The sequence below is a fragment of the Podarcis vaucheri genome, assembly GCF_965113315.1.
Source record: "Podarcis vaucheri genome assembly, chromosome: 12".
NCBI lineage: Eukaryota > Metazoa > Chordata > Lepidosauria > Squamata > Lacertidae > Podarcis > Podarcis vaucheri.
The window spans coordinates 8,566,885-8,589,778 of record NC_138750.1 but is presented as its reverse complement, the minus strand read 5'-3'; the positions used below and the strand labels follow the sequence as shown (position 1 = coordinate 8,589,778).

General features: G+C 44.1%; 1 protein-coding gene across 1 annotated transcript in view; it reads right to left on the bottom strand.

The window, feature by feature from the left end:
• Positions 1-534: 534 nt before the first annotated feature.
• The window catches only part of AOAH (acyloxyacyl hydrolase), a 101,266-nt gene continuing 78,906 nt past the window's right edge, over positions 535-22,894 (bottom strand). The window contains exons 17-22 of the mRNA XM_082192851.1: positions 21,322-21,494; positions 18,696-18,754; positions 16,334-16,393; positions 14,683-14,779; positions 9,151-9,227; positions 535-962 (exon numbers count right to left, since the gene is read on the bottom strand). Of these exons, the coding sequence (XP_082048977.1) occupies positions 834-962; positions 9,151-9,227; positions 14,683-14,779; positions 16,334-16,393; positions 18,696-18,754; positions 21,322-21,494 (595 nt within the window). The 3' untranslated portion in view covers positions 535-833. The remainder of the gene's footprint in view (positions 963-9,150; positions 9,228-14,682; positions 14,780-16,333; positions 16,394-18,695; positions 18,755-21,321; positions 21,495-22,894) is intronic.

The window sequence follows — 22,894 nt, the reverse complement described above, 5'->3', positions numbered from 1 at the left end:
AGGATGAAGTTGAAGATCAGGAGGGGTAGCTGGAGAATACAGACCAGAAATTGGATATGAAAGTTAATAGTATATCTCTTAAATGAAAATTAGGGGAATATGGAAATCACATATATTCACTGTGAATATGGAAAGACTGTAAATTAAACAGGAAGCAAAGGAAGGAGTTTATACAAAGAAGCAGTTCAGCAAGCAAATAAAGATAAAACTAAAAGTACCCAAAGCAATTACAAATTCAGAGGTATTCTCAAATGGAGAAAAAAGAAAAGCCAGCAAATTATCTTAAAATATTATTTGAACTTTGACAATGGTTCAGCAGTAGTATTTTTTAAAAAACAGTTAACATAAAAGGAAAGTTAGCCAAAGAAACTCAATGAGCACAGCTTTACATTGAGGGTCCTTTAAGAAGCAGTTCCATGTGATATGAGCTCATAGAAAATAAGGGCAAATATTCATTTTAGTAACCCATCCAGATGCTTTATTCAAATGAAGAAAAAATCAATGAATTTTTGAATATAAAATACACTATAAATAGAGAATTCCAATTAGATTTAATGTGTATCAGAAACAAATTGACCCGAAGAGGCTTGGTAGATTGATGGGACAAACGGGTGAAAAACCTTGCCTAAAAGCAAGCAGTCTCCTATGAGATTCCACATCTATACATAAGTAAAATTTTACCAATGGTGCATTCGGCTGCCAGATAGTTGATAAAGAACTATTTGCATCCATCAGCCTTTTATGTTCCAATACCCCAGAGGTTAGCTTGCTTTGTAGGGAAAGGTCTTCTTTATTCTGAATGGTGAAACGCCAATGTATTTAGCATGCTGAAATCAGTGGCCGCCTTGATCTTTGAACACTGCTACAATCTCATCGTTGGACGGATTTTCTTTTCCAAGAACATGAGGCCATTCACGAAGTATCTTCTTCCAGATGATTCTTGCTCCAAGGGCAGAAACAACCTGGAAGTAGTCAAAACAAAGGGGCAAGTTAGTACATCACTTTTGTTCCTTGCAAGGAAGAGCTTCATGTGCTATATTTGGGCACATTTACCGTATTTTTTGCTCTATAGGACGCACTTTTTCCCCTCCAAAAATTAAGGGGAAATGTGTGTGCGTCCTATGGAGCGAATGCAGGCTCCTTGGCTTCAGCGATAGCAACACGAAGCCTCCTAAGCGCAGAGGGAGCGCTCCCTCCACGCTCTGGAGGCTTCGCGTTTCTTTCGCTGAAGCCTGGAGAGCAAGAGGCGTCGGTGCGCACCGACCCCTCTCGCTCTTCAGGCTTCAGGGATTTTTTTTCTTGATTTCCCCCTCTAAAAACTAGGTGCACCCTATGGTCCGGTGCGCCCTATGGAGCGAAAAATACGGTAAGCAGCTAGTTGCGGCACAAAAATGTGGCCAGTAAAAACAAAACTTGGCACCACTAACATGGCCATGAAATTTAATACTTAACAGTCCCTGGTTCATGGAGATTTCTGTAACTATAACATTATGGGCTGCACATTGCTCAGTGAATCTTATGTTTACCAAATGCCTGTTCCCTTAGATTTGTTCGGCTAATACAGGAACAACGCAAACCAAGTTTTTAGTGCATTCGGAATGCAAAATTGGTTTGAAAGGAAAATTAGTCCCTGCCTAGCATGCCTTTTACAACAGACTCTCCTATCTAGCTAATGTATGTTTTTACCTGATGCGTTTGACCCACAATTTTAACCTTTCATTTTTGCTATATTAAGGTTGATCTACTTTCATCTCAGAATTTCGCTGGGACTTCAACGACTATGTGACTAAAATTAATAAGAAAGCCAGCCTACACCAATGACACACAGAAACTGTACAATGCACCTTTAACACATAGTTTTTAGTGATCTTAAACAGATTTCATGTCTTAAACTCCAGGAGATTTTTGTGGCAGGAGGCAAAACCAACATATATCTTTTCTTTATGAGGAGTGCTAATTTTGTCGCAGATGCATTTGTTTGGGAGCTATAGGTAACCACTAAACGTATAATTCTAGCAAAATCAATTATTGTTTAATAGGAAAATATAATTTTATCTCACGGGTGCATTGTCCCCTGTGTAGGTGGAAAAGTCACATTAAATGGACTATATGGTATTTCAATCTCTTTTCCACCATTGGTAAATAAACATCTCCCTTTCCTGTATTTGAAAAATATACATCACAAATAGCTATTTTTGCCTTAACAGATTTAGCCTCACCGCTTAAGACTGCAATTACAAACATGTTTACCTGAGAGTAAGTCCAAAGGAACTTACCTATTAGTAAACACATATAGGATTCTACTCTATGAATAGGGAAAGAGACCAATTCCCGTTAATTTGGTTAATCTTGGCTTCCAGCTACTCAACAAATGTAGCAGTTTGGGTGGCTCAAAGTATAAAGAAGATGCTTTCATGAAGGTGATTTCCCTCAAGCAACATCCCATCAGATGTCAAAGAGATAAACAATCACCTGAAATTCAGAAGACATCTTAAGGCAGCCCTGTTCAGGGAAGTTTTTAATATGTAATGATGTACCGTTTTTAACACTTGATTGGGAGCCGCCCAGAGTGGCTGGGGAAACTCAGCCAGATGGGCGAGGTATAAATAATAAAATTATTATTATTATTATTATTATTAACCAGGGGTCAGCAAACTTTCAGCAGGGGGCCAGTCCACTGTCCCTCAGAGCTTGTGGGGGGCTGGACTATATTTTTTGGGGGGGGGATGAACGAATTCCTATGCCCCACAAATAACCCAGAGATGCATTTTAAATAAAAGCACACATTCTTCTCGTGTAGAAACACGCTGATTCCCGGACCGTCTGCGGGCTGGATTTAGAAGGCAATTGGGCCGGATTCGGCCCCCGGGCCTTAGGTTCCCTACCCATGGTATAAGCTCTGGTGTGGCAACCAGAGGTGCTCAGTGATTGAACAGTTAACAACAAAAGAAGGACAACTGAAATTCACAGCACAATTTTATTTAAAAATGTGCTAACATGTCAACAGAAACTTCACCCTCTACGTAATTCTTACTTTCCCTTCCCAAGTTAAACTGAAATGCTGCTAGCTCTAGTTCTGCCCTACCATAGATGACTAATTAAATGCTTTTCCAGGTTCACAGAGTTAGATGAGTGCTTCTTTTCAGCTCAGTCTTTTAAAATATGTAAATCACCGCATGAATTTTTCCAGCGTCGGGGTTTTCTGACAAATACATTTTGTCATTTGGAAGGAAAGGGTCCAGTGGCCCTCCAGCTGTGTTCTCCTATCCTTATAAAGTGATTATAATTCTCAGAATAAACTCAGACTGGTCCGCTTGAGCCGGGTGTAGTGCCTTAGAGCTTTCTGAAGCATATAACCATTTTGCTTTATTCGGTTGCGCTGAAATGCATGGCTATGTCAGCAATCAAGCCCTCAAAGCCAGCACTGCCCTTGAAGCTGCTCAGTTACTCAGCCTCCCCGTAGCTTAGATTTGAGGGTTAAGGAAGAAAAGGATGAGGCTATTAAAAAAAAGGGAAATATTTATTTTGTAAAAAAAAACCCAACCCAACAGGTGGGCTGGGGGGGAAGGCTGTACAATCTTGCAAATAAGTCCCATATCTAAAAGCAATCCATCAAAGGACAGTATTAAGAATGGGATTTCTAGGCATAATTTACTGAACAGCAGGTTTATTTTCTCCCAGATGCCAAGTGGTTCTGAAAATTTCACTCAACTTTAAATGGCATCAGTGCACAAGCCATTTATTTCTTCTGACGCAGACGACCCTTTCACACTTTCTGTGAGCCGAGACGGAGCTGCTTGCACAGGAACCACTTATGCAGGCCCAGTTTTGTGAGTCTTGCTTTCTCCCTCCCAATAGCAACAATAACCAATCATACATTGTTCCAATTGCATATACATTGTGTGCAGGCACTAATTTCATGGGGGTTACATTCCGGGCCCCTGAAATCACGTAAAGTGGGGAGCACTCTCTAGATGCCCTCTCTGCCGCTCTCCCTTCAATCCATACCAAAAATACAGAATCCAAAAATATCCACAACTAGAACTGAAGCACTGGAGAAACATGCTGCTGCTGCGCCACCCCACACATTAGCTGTTAGGAGAGGAGGCTGAGCAGCGTAAACAAAGCCCCACTGCATCTCCGGCCATTTAGGGGGCTTTTCCTACCCTAACTGATGGGCTCCAGGGAGGGTCTTATTTCTCAGGGCCATCAATTGGACGTAACGGGTGTGTATAAATGTAAAGGTACCCCTGACCGTTAGGTCCAGTTGCGGACGACTCTGGGGTTGTGGCGCTCATCTCGCTTTATTGGCCGATGAGCCGGCGTACAGCTTCCGGGTCATGTGGCCAGCATGACTAAGCCGCTTCTGGCGAACCAGAACAGCGCACGGAAACACCGTTTACCTTCCCGCCAGAGCAGTACCTATTTATCTACTTGCACTTTGACGTGCTTTTGAACTGCTAGGTGGGCAGGAGCTGGGACCGAACAATGGGAGCTCACCCCATGACGGGGATTCGAACCGCCGACCTTCCGATCGGCAAGCCCTAGGCTCTGTGGTTTAGACCACAGCGCCACCCACGTCCAACAGGTGTGTATAGTCATATACAAAATGAAATAATGGGTTCCTTCATACCAAAGGAAAAGCAGAGATGGAAAAGGAGAGAGACAGAGAAATGGTTGCAGCCAAGATAAAGGAGATAGACGATTGAATATTTTGTTGATATTTACTTATTCATTATCCACCTGCACGGTGTTCCTGAATTTGAACACTTGTGGGAAGATCCCACAGGGAAATGGCTCCCACACCACTAGGTAAATATGGGAGAAATGCTGGAAGAAAGTTTGTTTCCAAATTGTAGCCTACGTCTTTCCACATAACTTTTAAAATATAATCTTAATAAAGGAATTGGATGAATACTTAATTGCTTGAATCCCCAGCAGAGCACGCTTGTAACAGGCGTACGATATATTTATTAAACGGACTTCTATTAGTTTAATAGTTATTACTAAGAATATTTTTTTAAAAAAATTCAGCATTCTTTCTGTATTCTTTTGAGGGGTATGACAATTAAAGTGGTATTAACTGTCTATATGGAATAGGAACATATGTACAAATGAGACAAAACCCACCAAAGAACGGTATCTGTGTTCAGTGCATTTACAAATATGCTGAGGTTTCAGTAGGGACTGAGGACTAATGTGCTAAATGTTTCACGGAAAGGGGGTTTTGAGGAGGGGTTTGAACAATGTAAGAGGTGGTATTGTGAAGGTGTTCTACGAGAGAGCACCAGGTTTAAGCAGCAGCAAGAGAGAAAAGGGTGGAAGTGACTGAGGGAGCAGGAAAACAAACGTAGGTATGAACTTGCAGAGCTTTCAGTCAGTGGAACGAAAATAGAGATCACCCATTTCCCATACTATTCCAGAAGCCTGCTAACCTTCTGGAGCAGATTTTGGCAGGGTGAAGGAGAAAAGAATATCCTCAAATATTGCCTTGATTTCTGTCCCTCTATTGTTAAGATTCCATTGGATAAAAGAGCAGAGGGACACTGCGAGAAGCCAAGTTACAGGGAACCAGGCAGGAGGCCTTCTCGGTAGTGGCACCTGCCCTGTGGAACGCCCTCCCACCAGATGTCAAAGAGAAGAACAACTACCAGACTTTTAGAAGACATCTGAAGGCAGCTCTGTTTAGGGAAGCTTTTAATGTTTAATAGGTTATTGTATTTTAATATTCCGTTGGAAGCCGCCCAGAGTGGCTGAAGAAACCTAGCCAGATGGGTGGGGTATAAATAATAAATTATTATTATTATCACTACTACTACTACTAACTGGATATAATACCTCGAGATCGCTGAGGGTGGCAGAGCTAGAGGAGCAATAGTCTTGGGCAAGGATCTGTTGGAGTACAAGAAGAGAGAAATGAATGAGGGCAAGGTCAGGGAGGGCTTAGCAGGTAACAGCGCAGGTTTTGTGCTGAATCTGGCAGAGGCAAGGAGCCAACGCAGGAGGTTAAGGAAGGGTGCCGCGTAGTCAGAGCAAATTACTTTGGCAGCAAAGTTCCGGGGAGAGATGAGGGGGCTGAGATGCAGCAAAGGAAGGCCAGAGAGGAGAAGTCATTAAGGCAGGCGTTGATCAGAACGTTGACTAAAATTTTGCGTCAAGAGAGGGAGGGTTATGTCTTTGCAATCCTGTAAGAGGAGACGCAACCTGACTTGGTGACAGATTGAATATAGGAAGCAAATGAGAAAGGGGGTCAAATATAAAGCCAAGGTTGTGTGCTTGTTTAATATGGTGAATGGCGATGTTATAAATGAATACTGAAGAGGCTTGCTGGGAAAGAGAAGAGCACCAGCCTTGGACATAGTGAGCTTGAGGCAGTGTGAAACATCCAAGCAGAAATATCAGACAGGAAATTTAAAATGCAAACATGGATGTGGGGAAGATTATGGGGCACAGAAGTGTCAGGGCTAGTTCAGATGCAGGTCAGCACTCTAACGCAGAGACGAACAGGGAATTTAATTCTTTATTCAAGAAAACAGCAAAGAGTGCAGAGAAGCCTCAAGGCCGGACCAGCTTCCATATGACACCTGCCAGGAAGTTCCTGCTTCCCACTTCTGCTCAGTCCCCTCCTCCTCCAGAAGTTGTCCACATAGGCATCAACTATAGTGGGAGGGAGCCCTTCCTCATTGTTCTGCCACATGCATAGCTCTTCGTTTTTTATAATATTTGATTAGGTTTTAACAATAGAAAAGTTTAGAAAAATACAAAAACGAAAAAGATACAAAATTACAAAATACAACAATACAGACATTGAACACAAAAAAGAAAAAACACATATAAAAGAAAACAAAAATTCCCTCTTTCTTAATTTCTCATCTTTAGTTAACTTATTTTCCTGACTTCCTCACGTCTTCCATTTTTGTATCCCTTTTAAAAATTGGTTCAGCAAATTCATGTCCTATTAGTTTATCTATTATTAATCCAATCTTACATTTTACCTTGTTGCTAGAACCCCTGCAATTCATTTCAATGTCATCAGCATTCAAAAATTTTACAATATTTCTGCAAATAAGTTTTAAATTTCCTCCAATCTTCTTCCACCAACTCTTCTCCCTGGTCTCGGATTCTGCCAGTCATTTCCACCATCTCCATATAGTCTATTAGTTGCATCTGCCATTCTTCCAAGGTGGGTAGATCTTGTGTCTTCCAATGCTTTGCGATGAGAATTCTTGCTGCTGCTGTAGCATACATAAAGAAAGTTCTATCCTTCTTTAACACCGATTGGCCAACTATGCCCAGGAGAAAGGCCTCTGGTTTCTTCAGGAAAGTATATTTAAATACCTTTTTCAGTTCATTATATAGCATTTCCCAGAAAGCCTTGATCCTTGGGCACGTCCACCAAAGGTGAAAAAATGTACCTTCAATTTCTTTACATTTCCAACATTTGTTATTGGGCAAATGGTATATTTTTGCAAGCTTGACTGGGGTCATGTACCACCCACATGCATAGCTCTTCGTGTCCTTGGAGATAAGGGAGGGCGGGAGCCTAACAGTAGGACAAGCAAGCTGTTGGGAAGCTTCATGTGCGGAGTCTGAACTGCTTTCTGCTCTTGGCTTTTCCCTCTCACTCACACCTGTTGCTTTTTCAGCAGACAACCATCCTCTGCTCAATAGTACCCCCCCCCAAAGTTGATGAGCATTGTCATTCAAATGTTGTCCGTGTGCCATGTCATGTGATCATTTAGGGTGGGGCTTACCTGCCTCTCCAATATTTTATTCAAGTTGGCACCCCTGCTCTGTCTTCAGTGTCCACCCCCCTCCAGGCTCTTAACCTTCCTCCTCTGAGGCTTCCCCAGGAGGTTGACAAGAGGTTATGTTATTGTCATCATAACCACCTAGGATTCTCACCCATCCATAAGGTCTGGGTCTGGGCAGGGTTATGACAATTCAAAAAGACAGTATAAAAATTATGAGGGACTGGGCAGAAGAGGAGTGGTAGAGACCACCTCCCCATCCTGACCCTTCCAGGGAGGAGGAAGAGGAAGACAGTATAGATGATGACAATAATAATAATAATAATAATAATAATAATAATAATAATAATAATATTTGTACTCTGTCCATCTGGCTGGGTTTCCCCAGCCACTCTGGGTGGCTTCCAACAAGGATTAAAAATACATTAAAATGTCACACATTAAAAACTTCCCTGCACAGGGCTGCCTTCAGATGTCTTCTAAATGTCAGGTAGTTGTTTATCTCTTTGACATCTGGTGGGAGGGCGTTCCACAGGGCGGGCGCCACTACCGAGAAGGCCCTCTACTTCTTGCAGTGAGGGAACCGCCAGAAGGCCCTCAGCGCTGGACCTCAGTGTCCGGGCAGAACGATGGGGGTGGAGATGCTCCTTCAGGTATACTGGACTGAGGCCGTTTAGGGCTTTAAAGGTCAGCACCAACACTTTGAATTGTACAACAGGGCTTTGAGGGAGGTCACAGCTCAGAGGCAGATGAGGGGGAAAGTTGGGAAATTGTGGGAGAGCCAGAGCAGCTGACTGACATGTCATTCGAAAGCATTCCAGACCCTCCATCTCCCAGAACCTGGCGAGCCTTAAAAGTAGGAGAGCAAAGAGCTCAAAGACCTCAAAGACAGAAGGCACGTAACAGTACCCGTAGAGGAGATGATGAAGATGACAAATGAGGGAGATACGGGGGGTGGAGATTCACTCGGGACAACGGCATTATCCGAGAGGCTGGGTTCTATAGCCTCTCTCTGGAAAGACTGAAGTAAAAAAGGACAGTATGAAACTTTTCTTTGTCTTTATACTTTCCTGGGCCACCAGCCGGGAGTCACTGACAGTATCCTGACAGAAATCCATTTTTAAAAAATAGTCAAATGGGTTCTAATGTAGAATGTCAAATGCTGGGGTAGAGAGGCGTTATCTTCAGTGTAAAGGTGATGTTGAAAGATGGGCTTGATGAAGTCAGAATGTGGGAGAAGCCAAATAAGAGTTCCTTTGTCTGAAGACAGAAAGAGGTTGTGGTACATCCAGAATGCCCTTGAGGACCCTCCCCCCCCCCATTCCCTTGAGAACCCACATTTCTCATTATTGTGCCTTTTGCCCCCTATTCCTACCCACCGCCCTTCTCTGCTACTTACCTGGTTAGGATGAAATCCATCCACAGGTTCTATTAGCTGCCAGGCCTTTCCTCCAGACTTCTGCCACAACTCAGCAACTGTAAACGAGATAATCACAGCAGATTATGCACGGCACGTATAAGCGCCACATCCACTTCACCCAGCCTCACAGGCAGTATTTTTAGCAGATGAGTTGTGCACATGAAGATTATGATGATTTATGAAACATTGTCAGAGCCAATACTGCATCCAATCTCCTTTCCTTCTAGGCGGCATTTAAGCCTTTCCAAGATATTTATGCAAGGTAAACTCTTGGAGCATAAATGCTGGCAGAAGAACACACATTCCGTTCCAAGTAAGAATGAGGCAAAGGTACAAAATACGTAAACTTAATTCTGATTGAACACATTCCGTCTCCTATTCTTCAGCTCCCTCTTCCACAAAATCAAAATTCAAGGTCACTGCTTTCTGGAAACAAAATGGACAGTTGTGGCTATATACGGGCTTGGATCGGAACCATTTTCATTACTGCATACGACTGGTCCAAACAGTCAAATGTTGCTATGAGGTTCAGATATGCCAAGCCGCATGCCAAAGGTCCCAAACTCTTGGGACATCATGCCTTACTCTGGGCAACCTTCCAAATCCCCCGTCTCTGTTCACACTTTAGAGCAGGGGGGAAGGACAGTTTTCTTGCATTGCCAATGTCCCTATAATGTTTCTTACTGGTCCCAGAAGTTTTGCATGGGCTAGCCCTCTGCGGCCTGTATAAAAGGTAAAGGTAAAGGGACCCCTGACAATTAAGTCCACTCAGAAATGACTGGGGTTGCGGCCCTCATCTCGCTTTACTGGCGAGGAAGCCGGCGTTTGTCCGCAGACAGTTTTTCCAGATCATGTGGCCAGCATGACTAAGCCACTTCTGGAGAACCAGAGCAGCGCCCAGAAATGCCATTTACCTTCCCGCCGGAGCGGTACCTATTTATCTACTTGCACTTCATGCTTTCGAACTGCTAGGTTGGCAGGAGCAGAGACCGAGCAACGGGAGCTCACCCCGTCGCAGGGATTCGAACCGCCGACCTTCTGATCGGCAAGTCCTAGGCTCTGTGGTTTAGACCACAGCACCACCCGTGTCCCTTCAAATCCCAAATAATCAAAATCCTACCATTTATTAATTTCCAAGGTGTTTTTTTTGGGGGGGAGACCTATAACAATACTCTCACAAACTCACAACTACCATCATTTTCAGTCTGCTATGCCTCTACCTGAATACATCAGATTTCTTGCATGTGAACAAACACATATGACACCCCGCTCTGTGATCTAGATTTTAAAAAACACTTTCCGTGTTGGGAGTTTAAGAGGGTTAAAGGAACTATGACAGAAGCTCACTGTGTGCTCACACATTCTTTTTTCCTCACTTTCCACTTTTTCAGGTTTTGAAGCGCTACAAGAGTCTGTGAGCAGCACTGTTAAGAGGAAGGCATTTCTATAGCAGGAATGAGCTTCATGGGGGACTTAAGAAACAGTTTAAAATTCTGAGTGAGGCCTAATCCACAATGGAACCAGTGCCAGGGCTCTCAAACTCCAAAAATTAGGACGTCACCAAAGCCGGAGGGGTGGAGGGAGAGATTGCAATAGATGCTGAATATTTAATAATACTTTGAGACTCCTGAAAGGGGGTTGCACTAACTTTAGCAAAAAGAAAATGAAAAATAGGTCAGTGAAGAGAGCAGAGGCAGGCGAGAAGGGGAACTGGCAAGGGATGCTTCCACTAGGCAGAAGCCTTTAATTGTAAACACGATTATGGGCCTGTGACAAGCATTCCCTAAGGTTGTGTTGCACTTTCTTTTGTTTGCCAACGTGAAAAGGTAAACCCCATTGATTTCCCCACCCAACCCAGACTCAATATATTTGGCACTTCGAAGTAATTTGGCTCATCAGCAATCAGATAATGACTCTCATGAAACATTAAGAGGGTATTCAGAATGGTTTTGATTTAAGCGACGGATCCCTTAATAATTTATTGTAAGCGAAGAATAAGTGATTGCATAACTAAGTTTCTCCCTGTTAAGATGAATTTTAACAGGGAGAAATGTAAAGTATTGCACTTGGGCAAAAAAAATGAGAGGCACAAATACAAGATGGGTGACACCTGGCTTGAGAGCAGTACATGTGAAAAGGATCTAGGAGTCTTGGTTGACCACAAACTTGACATGAGCCAACAGTGTGACGCGGCAGCTAAAAAAGCCAGTGCAATTCTGGGCTGCATCAATAGGAGTATAGCATCTAGATCAAGGGAAGTAATAGTGCCACTGTATTCTGCTCTGGTCAGACCTCACCTGGAGTACTGTGTCCAGTTCTGGGCACCACAGCTCAAGAAGGACACTGACAAACTGGAACGTGTCCAGAGGAGGGCAACCAAAATGGTCAAAGGCCTGGAAACGATGCCTTATGAGGAACGGCTAAGGGAGCTGGGCATGTTTAGCCTGGAGAAGAGGAGGTTAAGGGGTGATATGATAGCCATCTTCAAATATATAAAAGGATGTCACATAGAGGAGGGAGAAAGGTTGTTTTCTGCTGCTCCAGAGAAGCGGACACGGAGCAATGGATCCAAACTACAAGAAAGAAGATTCCACCTAAACATTAGGAAGAACTTCCTGACAGTAAGAGCTCGATGGCCCTTGTGGTCTCTTCCAACTCTATGATTCTATGATTCTAAGTAAAAGGAATGTTTAGGAAGCAAAGTCTGTAAGCCTCTTATGCCTGGATCCTGCAAGAAAGATCCACAAGCTGCTGTTTCCTTGCTGGGTTGGCACCCACATGAGTCGACTGAGAGCCAGATGCACATTCATGTAGCCAGTGGTCTACAGATTTTGGCTGGACTAGCCAACCATCCAAAATCTGTATTCTCCACCAACACTGTCCCTTCCTCAATGGAGAAATAGAGTCGTGTTTTCGGCATCACGATGAGCCTCAGTGCCAGCCCACTCATGAGACAATGTGTGGTGACTGCTTCAGGCGGCAGGATCCACAGGGGCAGCAGATGTCAGTCTTTCTCTCCTCCCCCCTTCTTCCCTGGTGGGGAGGGGGGTGCGCCAAAATGTCTTGCGCTGGCCCTGGGAGAACACAAGGTCAGATCAGAATTCAGCCTCTGGACCAGCGGGGCTTCTGCTAGCAGAAAAAGTCACCCGGGTCCCCTCAATGGTGCTAGTAGTCCCTGTGGAAGCCTTCTCACCATTACTGCTGCTGATGGGGCTGAAACTAGCAAGGGGAGAGGGGAAGTAGGTTGGATCCAGCAAATGTTAAAATCTAAGCCAGGCTAGCTTCCTGTGTTGAGGAGATAGCCTGGGTCATGTGCCATTAAGGGAAACAAAGGAAAGAGGAGGTGGCAAATGGGTGGGGCCTGTCTCCCACCTCGTGGTTAGTTAGAAGGACGAAGTCACAAAGTAATGATGCAAAAAATCTGTCTAAAATGTATAAATTGCTGCTTGAATGGCATTTGAAGGATGAAGAGGTTAAGTCGGTTATGATTCACTGGGCCAAAGATTTTGGGTATAATATACAGTTGAGTGATTGGGTGAAATTATGGAAGGAAGGTTTAAAATTTACTGCATGCAATGCCCTAAAAGAAAATGTGATGAAAATGATGTATAGATGGTATATTACACCTGTTAAGTTAGCGAAAAAGTATATAGTAATAAATGTTGGAAATGTAAAGAAAAAGAGGGAACATTTTATCACATGTGGTGGGAATGTAAAAAGGTGAAATGCTTCTGGGTGGGAGATGATATATAATGAGCTGGAAAAAGTGTTGAAATATACATTTATAAAGAAACCAGAATCATTTCTATTGGGCATTGTGGGGAGTGAATAGAAAGGAATGAAAGCTCTTTTTATATGCAATAACAGCAGCAAGAATATTATTGGCCCCAAAAGGGAAGCAAGAAGAGTTACCATCGATTGAAGAATGGAGGATGAAGTTAATGGACTATGCAGAATTAGATAAACTAACAGGAAGGATTCGAAACCGGCGAGACCAGAAATTCACAGACGACTGGAGTAAATTTACGTAATATTTGAAAAGTAATTGTGAAGAACAGACGACATTTGTAGGGTTACAAGAAGTTTTGTGATGAGTATTATTAGAAGTATTGTAAAAATGGATAAGGGGGAGAATGATTTGTTAAGAGATGTAAAGGCAATATAACGCTAAGAAATGCATAAGAAGTGGTTATGACGGTGGATCATCAGAGGTGCTGATGGAAGTCCGAAAAGATTGTATAAGTGATAAGTTTGTGGTACATTTTATAATTTATATGTTAAAATTAATAAAAAATATTATACCCAAAAAAAGAAGGACGGAGCCACAAAGCTGAAAGTTGCAGTGATGTGAGCGAGTAGCAAAGCAGCAAGCTTGAGAGCCATTGATTTCTGCGGCTGTGGAAGAAGCAAGACCCTCCTGGGGTGTGGATGCCGCGAGCTCCTCCATCGCAGGCTCAGGTTGTATAGATATGTAAATAAAGACACCACAGTCTCTGCTGTCCCTCATTCCCAAAGGAAACACAAACCCGGGGCAAGTGCCTGGAACCCCTGGAATCTCGCACTGCTCTGAGATTGGGGTGGTCTGTTGTTGCTGGGTCCACCCCCCCAACTGTCACCTCCTAGAGCCCTGTGGCCCTCTCTTTTTTTGTCACTGCTTGCACATCGGTGCTCTCTGAGCATGCAGGAGACAGAAGGCAGGGCCACATCCTCCAGCTACCTTGTTTCTGGGAAACACAGCCAGATGGGTGGGGTATAAATAAATTATTATTATTATTATTATTATTATTATTAATTTTTATTTATATCCCACCCTCCACAGCCGAAGCCGGGCTCAGAGCGGCTAACAACAATAAAACAATACAACATTCTAACATCATTTCATTATAAAATTAATTCAAATCAAATTAATGGCAACCATTGGGCTAGTGTTTTGTGATGATTGCCTAAGAAGGGGGTCAGGCTGTGCCTTGGCCAAAGGCCAGGCGGAACAGCTCTGTCTTGCAGTCCCTGCGGAAAGATGTCAAGTCCCGCAGGGCCCTGGTCTCTTGTGACAGAGCGTTCCACCAGATTGGGGCCACAGCCGAAAAAGCCCTGGCTCTGGTTGAGGCCAGCCTAACCTCTCTGTGGCCCGGGACCTCCAAGATGTTTTGTTTGAAGACCGTAAGGTCCTCTGTGGGACATACCAGGAGAGGCGGACCCATAGGTACGACGGTCCTAGGCCGTATTATTATTATTATTATTATTATTATTATTATTATTATTTTATTAGTAGTAATAGTTACCAATCTTGGGCAAGTGAATGGAGTGCAGCAACAGCAGGTTATCCCATTCAGGGATTGGAGGCCCACTGACTGCACCTTTCCCAAGTCCCACCCCCCAGCACCCAACCCCAGGGGCGTCCTTAGGGAAACGAACAATTGGTATTTGTCTTTTGGACTGGTAGGCATCACTCCTCCCATCTAGTGATATATATTGAGTGGTTCTTTATTCAGCTCCTCTATAAAAGCTTACCTTCCTTCAGTGGGTAATCCATGTAGAAAACGTCAAAATTGGCATATTTCTCGGATTTTGCCAGCTCCTTCAGGACACTGGAAAGCTGTAAGGCTCTCTGGGGAGTGTCAGGAATCCACAAGAAACATACGCGTGAATTGTTTTATTGCTACGAGAACTCTTACCCCTCTCTGATTGCCAAGAGTCCAGAGCACCTTACAGTAATATGCACAATAAAACAACATGCAAGCTTTGTGTGGCCACACTGCTTTCAGCTTCTGTGCACAAAAACAAGTGTGAAATTAAACCTGCCATTTAACGTTCAAGTCACAGAGCCCCCCTCCCCTTTGCTTGTGCAAACAGCTGACCTTGCTTACAACCTTGACCAAAACAGTATTAAGATATTGACACAGTATATAGAGCAACATTCCCCTGCAAGGTTCAGAGCTTCAAAACTAAGGTTTGCATTCAGTGCCAGCCTAAGCCATTTCCAGTCGGCAGAAAGACAATTCCCTCTTGGAGCTGCTGTAGGTAAAACTGCTTGAGCGAAAGGACCCTCAAGTGCCACTTTTTGTCAAATTCATTTATAACTGATTCAGATGTCCCAGACCTCACCTGGAGTACTGTGTCCAGTTCTGGGCACCACAGTTCAAGAAGGACACTGACAAACTGGAACGTGTCCAGAGGAGGGCAACCAAAATGGTCAAAGGCCTGGAAACGATGCCTTATGAGGAACGGCTAAGGGAGCTGGGCATGTTTAGCCTGGAGAAGAGGAGGTTAAGGGGTGATATGATAGCCATCTTCAAATATATAAAAGGATGTCACATAGAGGAGGGAGAAAGGTTGTTTTCTGCTGCTCCAGAGAAGCGGACACGGAGCAATGGATCCAAACTACAAGAAAGAAGATTCCACCTAAACATTAGGAAGAACGTCCTGACAGTAAGAGCTGTTCGACAGTGGAATTTGCTGCCAAGGAGTGTGGTGGAGTCTCCTCCTTTGGAGGTCTTTAAGCAGAGGCTTGACATCCATATGTCAGGAGTGCTCTGATGGTGTTTCCTGCTTGGCAGGGGGTTGGACTCGATGGCCCTTGTGGTCTCTTCCAACTCTATGATTCTATGATTCTAAGACAGCACAAACTACAGTTGTTCCTCATGACTGAGCTGCTTCAGACATCATGAGGAGGGGGAGTGAATGCTTGCAAGCCCAACCACGCCAAGTCTCCCTTGCATGTAGAAAGCTAGCACAACAGGGAAAATATTACGCTAGAAGCACTTGATACCTATGCAAGCTGCTTTCAAAAACGTTCATTCTTAGGCAAGGCAGTCCCATAAAACGTCTATTAGCTTGTGCCCAACTTTGAAGATTTACGTGAGATATTACTCTGGGAAAGAACAAGAACTGGCAGGCTATTTTGCTGGCATTTGAACCCCATGTACATTAAGCAGATTGTTTAAATATATAAGAAACTGAATCTGATCTGAGCATATTGTACTGAAGCAGAACAAGACAAGCCCTTGGTGATATTAGGAGTCCAGATTTCTTCACTAAAACAGTGATATAAAATATCCTGCCCTTTAAAACCTTATTTCCTTCTTACAGCAGAAGTCCAAATACAGTCTTTAAAAATAGAATATCTGAATATATTTTAAAATTACTTGTATATTAAACATACCTCTGAGGTCAGGTTCCTAAGAGTGGCATTTGCAGACATCCAGCCAACACATGGAGCAGACTGTGTGAGTGTAGAAAGATTTAAATATTTGTGTGTGTAAAATAATAATAATAATAATAATAATAATAATAATAATAATAATAATAAATGTCTATTCACCTTTCCTCTGAAGATGACAAGGTGGTTTATTATTATTATTATTATTACTACACACACACATACACAAAAAATATATAGTAACAAACAAAAAGAATAGCCCCACACAAACAGTTTAAAAGACCATAGATTGTTTAATTAGCCAAAGGGAGAAGAGGAATGTTTTTGCCTTGCACCTAAAGATATGTAATGAAGGCACCAGGAGACAGAGAAAAACCTCCATTAACTGGAAGGCTGGAGATGTTATCAAAAACATTGCATATATTTTTTAAAACAAAGTGTTACTGTTTCAGACCTAGGCAGGAAACATAGAGTGAAGGAGATAGTTCAGATTAACAATCGAAATTCAGAAAATAGATGTTCTTAATAGATGTGGACTCAATCGTCCATAATCTCTGGCTTGTTTGGAGAATTTTACTTGTTTGGAGCACTAAAACTCAGGGATGGCCTACAAGAACTTGGGTGCCCTAAACAAAATACTGAAATGAGATTCCCCCTTCTTCTCCCCCAGTTAAGTTTGGATCCTGTCACCACTCCAGGATTTCACCTATTCAATTTGTCCTTGGGGCCTGTTGATCCCAACAAACTTGCTTTTGCCCTGGGCAACACTTTGGTAAGAAACAGCAAGGTATGGGGAGTAGCAGGGGAATCCATCACTCATCTCCTTCCATTTGCTTCTTCTTCAGAGTTCCACCTTGTGATAAGGCCAGCCCTGTCTAAAAGTCTAGAGATTAGCTCATAGTCTATACTTGCTACATACAGTTACAGTGGTACCCTGCAAGACGAACGCCTCGGAAGACGAAAAACTCGCTAGACGAAGGAGTTTTTCGTTTTCTTAGCCGCTTCACAAGACGCATTTCCCTATGGGCTTGCTTCGCAAAACGAAGCTTGCCCCGCAAGCTCCGGGGATAGCAGGGAAGCGCAGCGCGTCTTCCCCGCTGTCCCCGGACCTCTTTTGAAGCAAGGGGCGGCGGGGAGAAGATCGCTTCTCCCCGTTGCCAGCCCCGCAATCTCCGGGGACAGAGGGGAAGGTGCGCACGCCTTCCCCTCTCTCCCCGGACCCGTTTTGAACCAAGGGGCGGCAACGGGGAGAAGCGATTCTCCCCGCTGCCCCTACCCTTGCTTTAAAACAGGTCCGGGGACAGAGGGGAAGGCACGCGGCGCTTCCTCTCTGTCCCCGGACGGTCTCCATAGGAACGCATTGATAGATTTTCAATGCATTCCTATGGGAAACCGTGCTTCGCAAGATGAAAAACTTGCAAGAAGAAAAAACGAATTAATTTTGTCTTGCAAGGCACCACCGTACATGCCTAATTACTTTACGCCAGGGGTCAGCAAACTTTTTCAGCTGTGGGCTGGTCCACTATCCCTCAGACTATGTGGTGGACTGGACAATATTTTGGAAAAAAATAATGAACGAATTCCTGTGCCCTACAAATTACCCAGAGATGTACCGTATTTTTCGGCTCATAGGGCGCACCTAGTTTTTGGGGGGCGGAAAAAAAATTTATTTCCCCCCAAGGCACGGGGCTGTGGCGGGGGAAGCCCGAGCTTCCCCTGACCCCAGCCCCCAGAACAGGCTGCTCTGTGCAAGCCGTGGGAGGGCTCCCGCAGCTTGTGCAGAGCTACCCGAAGCCCGGGCGCGACTGCTCAGCGCGCCTGGGCTTCAGGGTGCAGGCAGCTCTGCGCAAGCCGTGGGAGCCCGGCGGTAACTCCCGCGGGCTCCCAAGGCTTGCGGAGAGCACTGACCCCCCTCGCTCTCCAGGCTTCAGCGAAAGCCTGCATTCGCCCCATAGGACGCACACACATTTCCCCTTCATTTTTGGAAGGGAAAAAGTGCGTCCTATAGGGCGAAAAATACGGTATTTTAAATAAAAGCACACATTCTATTCATTTAAAAACACCAGGCAGGCCCCACAAATAACCCAGAGATGCATTTTAACTAAAAGGGCACATTCTACCCATGTAAAACCACACTGATTCCCGGACCGTCCACAGGCCGGATTGAGAAGGCAATTGGGCCACATCCGGCCCCCCGGCCTTAGGTTGTCTACCCCTGCTTTACGCTCTTCCTAAAGGAAGGTCCGTTTACGAACCTCACAAACTTCCACCACAACTAGATGTCAAACCAACAGAAGGCATCACCTCTCACACTCAGCTTTTTTCAGCCCAAGATGTAATTGCATTGGACATTGAGGCAACTTACCTGTAGACAGCTGAGAAACGAGAAAAAATGTTTGTATGTGACATCTTTGTTCAACTGGCCTGGAAAACAGAAATATTTTCAAAACTGACCACGTGAAAACATATCACGTCCCTTGCTGGAAACGCATTAGAAATCTGCCTGGCAAGAGCATCTGAGTGAACATGTTTGGGCTTAACTCAGGGAGAGGAATCTCACTTCTGACCTTTGCATGTTGAGCATGAAAATCTCAAGCGATTCTCATTGTGTTCAGTGCTTAGAAGCATTCCTATGGTTGGGAGACTTCCATTATCAACACGCAAAGGTCAGGAGAAGGGGACATTGTGGCTTGGTATGCAACCCAAGTCTACATGCATCTGAGGAGATTTCACCCCTCCCATACCCAAGAATCTCCTGATCATCTCCTGATGGTCCCTGCTGACTCTCCAGAGAGGAGGAGGCGTGTCCTGCCTATCTACTTATTCTGCCCAGCAACATATCTGTGTGTGTGAGAGAGAGTCAGTCAGTCAGTGTATCGGAAAGAAAGAGAGTGCCTAGAGATAAGGTTGCTGCTAAGAGCAGCTGCAGACTCTCAGTGTAGCATTGATTTATGCTTAGAATATTCAGCTCTGTATATAGTTTTGTATCATAGTTGTAGTTACAGAATAAAAGGAAGATATTCTACAGAGCTGCTCTCTGAGTGGTTTATACTCTGCAAGACTCTGCAAAACTCTGCTGCGCAACGACTGTATTATTGAGACAGTGAATCCAGTGCTCTCAGCTCTGAGCTGTGAGTCCACAGCACTGTGACCTGTTCCTGCGAGAAGGAGGTCTCTGGCGGTGCTACCCAGCTCGCCCAGCCCAGTCGGGGTTGAGGTGCATGAGTCCAGTTGGCGCACTGGCTCTAGGGCGATGCTGACAGCATCCACCTAAAAGCATGAAAAAGACTAAGAATTTCACTGTTTGTGCTCAGGCACCCAAGTACATAGAATAGGCAGCCAGCCCTCGGACGCTCTCCCTCCTTTGATATTTCCTGCCACTATCACTATATTCATTAGTGTACAGTGGCTATTTTGATAGCTGGCATATGTACACGACAATCCTCATGAAGATTTGGCACAGGCAACGGTGCCAAAATTAGGTATAAGGCAATTAATAGCAGTTTGTCTCATTATTGGATCTGTAATCTGCAGCAACTCTATTCAGGCTTCTTTAGTTTTAGCTAAAAGCTATGCACAAAGCCTAGTGCTCGTTTGCTTTACCTTCCAGCTTTTCTCCAATGTTTTGGGATAAGCTAAGGTTGATAAGGCCTTTTATGCTCTCCACAACTTTGTGAAGCAAAAGCTGAGCAGTATGACTTGCCCAAGTTCGCTCAGACACTTAGACAGCTATGTAAGGATTCAAAATGAGCTCTCTTTGGTCCCATTCATATATATCCTTTGTAACTGCTGCTGCAAATAAACTCCCTCAGGCTGATTCACACAATGTATTTGCAATACACTATATAGCAGGCATAGGCAAACTCGGCCCTCCAGATGTTTTCGGACTACAACTCCCATGATCCCTAGCTAGCAGAACCAGTGGTCAGGGATGATGGGAACTGTAGTCTCAAAACACCTGGAGGGCCGAGTTTGCCTATGCCTGCTATATAACCTACCATAGGCTTTATTGCTGCCCCTTCACATCTGTGTCTCAAGTCACATTACACACACACACACACACACACACACACACACACACACGTCTTCTTTACTTCTGCATATGCACTTTTTCCACCTCTATTCTCAGCCAATTAAGCTAACAAGAGATCAGAGTCACATAATATTCAGTTCAAATCCCAGGGTTGAGTGACTGATACCCATTAACAAGCCTTTCACTCTCCAAAACCAATCTAGCTTTTTCACATCAAGGAGGAAGATTAAAGGCGACTGTGTGCATCCATGGCTTTTTTATACCTCACATAGGTTGGGCTTTAAAGGTGGAAATAATGCATTCTGTCACAGAAAGAAACATATACGTCTTCTCTTCAGGTGACCTAAATTCAAGTATTGTGAAACTCACATCAGGCTTCCCATAACATGCTCTATATTAAGAAATGTTCATATTTGATCATTTGTCTCGTAGTTTTTTCTCCTTCTCGGATCAGGATAATGAATTACAGTATCTTAAGCTGAACTCCTACATGCCCTTACCAAGGAATAAGTCCCAGTGATTTCACGGCACCCAGCTGGAAGCGCTAAAATGTATCAGGCAGGCAGTCTGCCTTTGACACAATTGGGAAAAGAGACATTTGTAAAACATTTAACGTTTAGAAAGAAATAATACAAAAGAGCGGGGAGATTTATTTATTTTTTGCCAAAGAAGGCACTGGTGGAATTTTCAGCTATGACCACAAAAACCGTAATCACCAAAGCCCAAACCGAGTTGTCCTTTATATATCTTAAGTATGGTATGCCCACTATCTAGTATAAAGCTGGACAATGTGCTTTCACTGAAAGGAGGAGGAGTTGCAAATTTTGCAACTTGCACAAATCTGAGGGTCCCAGAAGAGCCACGTGGTGAACAAACTGGCACACAGAATCCCAGCTCTGCCATTTCATAGCACCTCCGCAGCGCCATCACATCTAAGAAAGAAAGTTGGCGTATTTACCAAGAGGGTAGAATCGATCGTGCAAGTTATCCCACAGAAAGCGGCTGTCTACCAAACCGGTTAAAAGCACATGACTCCCTTTGGGAAGGAGGCCATTGAGATGTTGCAGAGCCAGCATAACACTGGCGCGCATCTGCTCGGGCCGTGTCATGTGTTCAACAGTGTCAGGATACCTAAGAAAGAAAAAGACCACACGGTGCTTAGGCAAGGAACAGCAAGAGCAAAACGGCTAAATGGTCTCCTGTTTGGATACGCTTTGGTTTGTAGCCTTATTTGAGTTCACCGATTGGGTCTGCGTTGCTCCCGGACAGGAGGCAGGAAGTCAAATGACACCGAGGGTTGGTTCAGAGAAAGAGTTCTTTATTTCTACTCTCCGGAACAGCAGAAAGGCACCTGTGTGGTGTGTCCACAGCAAGTCCAAAGAAATGAGAAATTTCATGTAGTATATATATCCTCCAGGCACCCTCTCCCCCCTTCCCCAGGAATCCAGGCATGTCAGCTTATACACGCAGGTTGACATCACATATGTTCCTGCTCCGATATTCTTCACCATAAAAGGGTATTCCTTCCTGTACTTCTGACCATAAAAGGATATTCCTGTTCCTACTCTCATCTTGGAGCAAGAGGTCACCATCTCCAAGAACACACTCTGGCGCTGTTCCCGGACTAGGTCTGTGTGTCAGCATGTCAGATAAGCCCTAGGCATGTCATCCCTACTCCACTTGGAACAGCCAAGGTCACAAACTGATAAAGGAGAGGGCTCTGAGCACTTGTTTATACAGCCGGGTTTTTGTTTATACATTGACTCAGAGCTCAAGTTAATGGATTTAGCTAAGGAAAAATGGGGATTTTGGTGCCCATTTCAAACTGCCTGCACAGTCAGCTTTGGGTTTGGGAAACCCATTCTTTCAGGGTGATCTGTTTGGATGCGTTACTGGAGGGGTTAAACATGGGCTAGATCAGCTTGCACGACTTGTGAGTCAGCTGCTTGGTCCTCCCCATTCTTGCAGTTCCAGGCATTTGTCAAGACTAGGAGGGTTACTGAACCCCAGCGGCTGCCATAAGCGGCTGGCAGGCTACGAGAAACGATGGATCATCAAGCTGTGCAGGCTGGGACTAGATGGTTAATTGGGGCCACTCCGACCCCGTTATTCCATGCAGAATTTCAAGAGTTTAGTGCCGGATGTGCCTCATGTGTCCCAACAAAGCTGGGATGTATCCTTGTTAAGAAGCAATGGTTCTGAAAGATTAAAAGTTAAATATTGACATGTGTCTCCATCTGTAGATGCACACTGTCTCACAGCAGTTAACAGAAGCCCTTAGAAGATCAAGCATTTTCAGAACTGGGGAGCTTGGGCAGAGAAGCCTTTATCATGGCTGATTTACCATTAAGGGAGTTTAATCTTTTTTTCTGTTATTTCTTTCAGTTGTCCCTCATTTCAAAGCACAGATTGCCTCTGGCCCCAATCAGTCAGCTCTTGTTTCCTTCTTGTTATCATGCCTTTATGTCACAGATAAAATACAGCAATGGGAAAAGAAAGCGGCAGAGATGATCAGTTAGTGGAAAAACAGC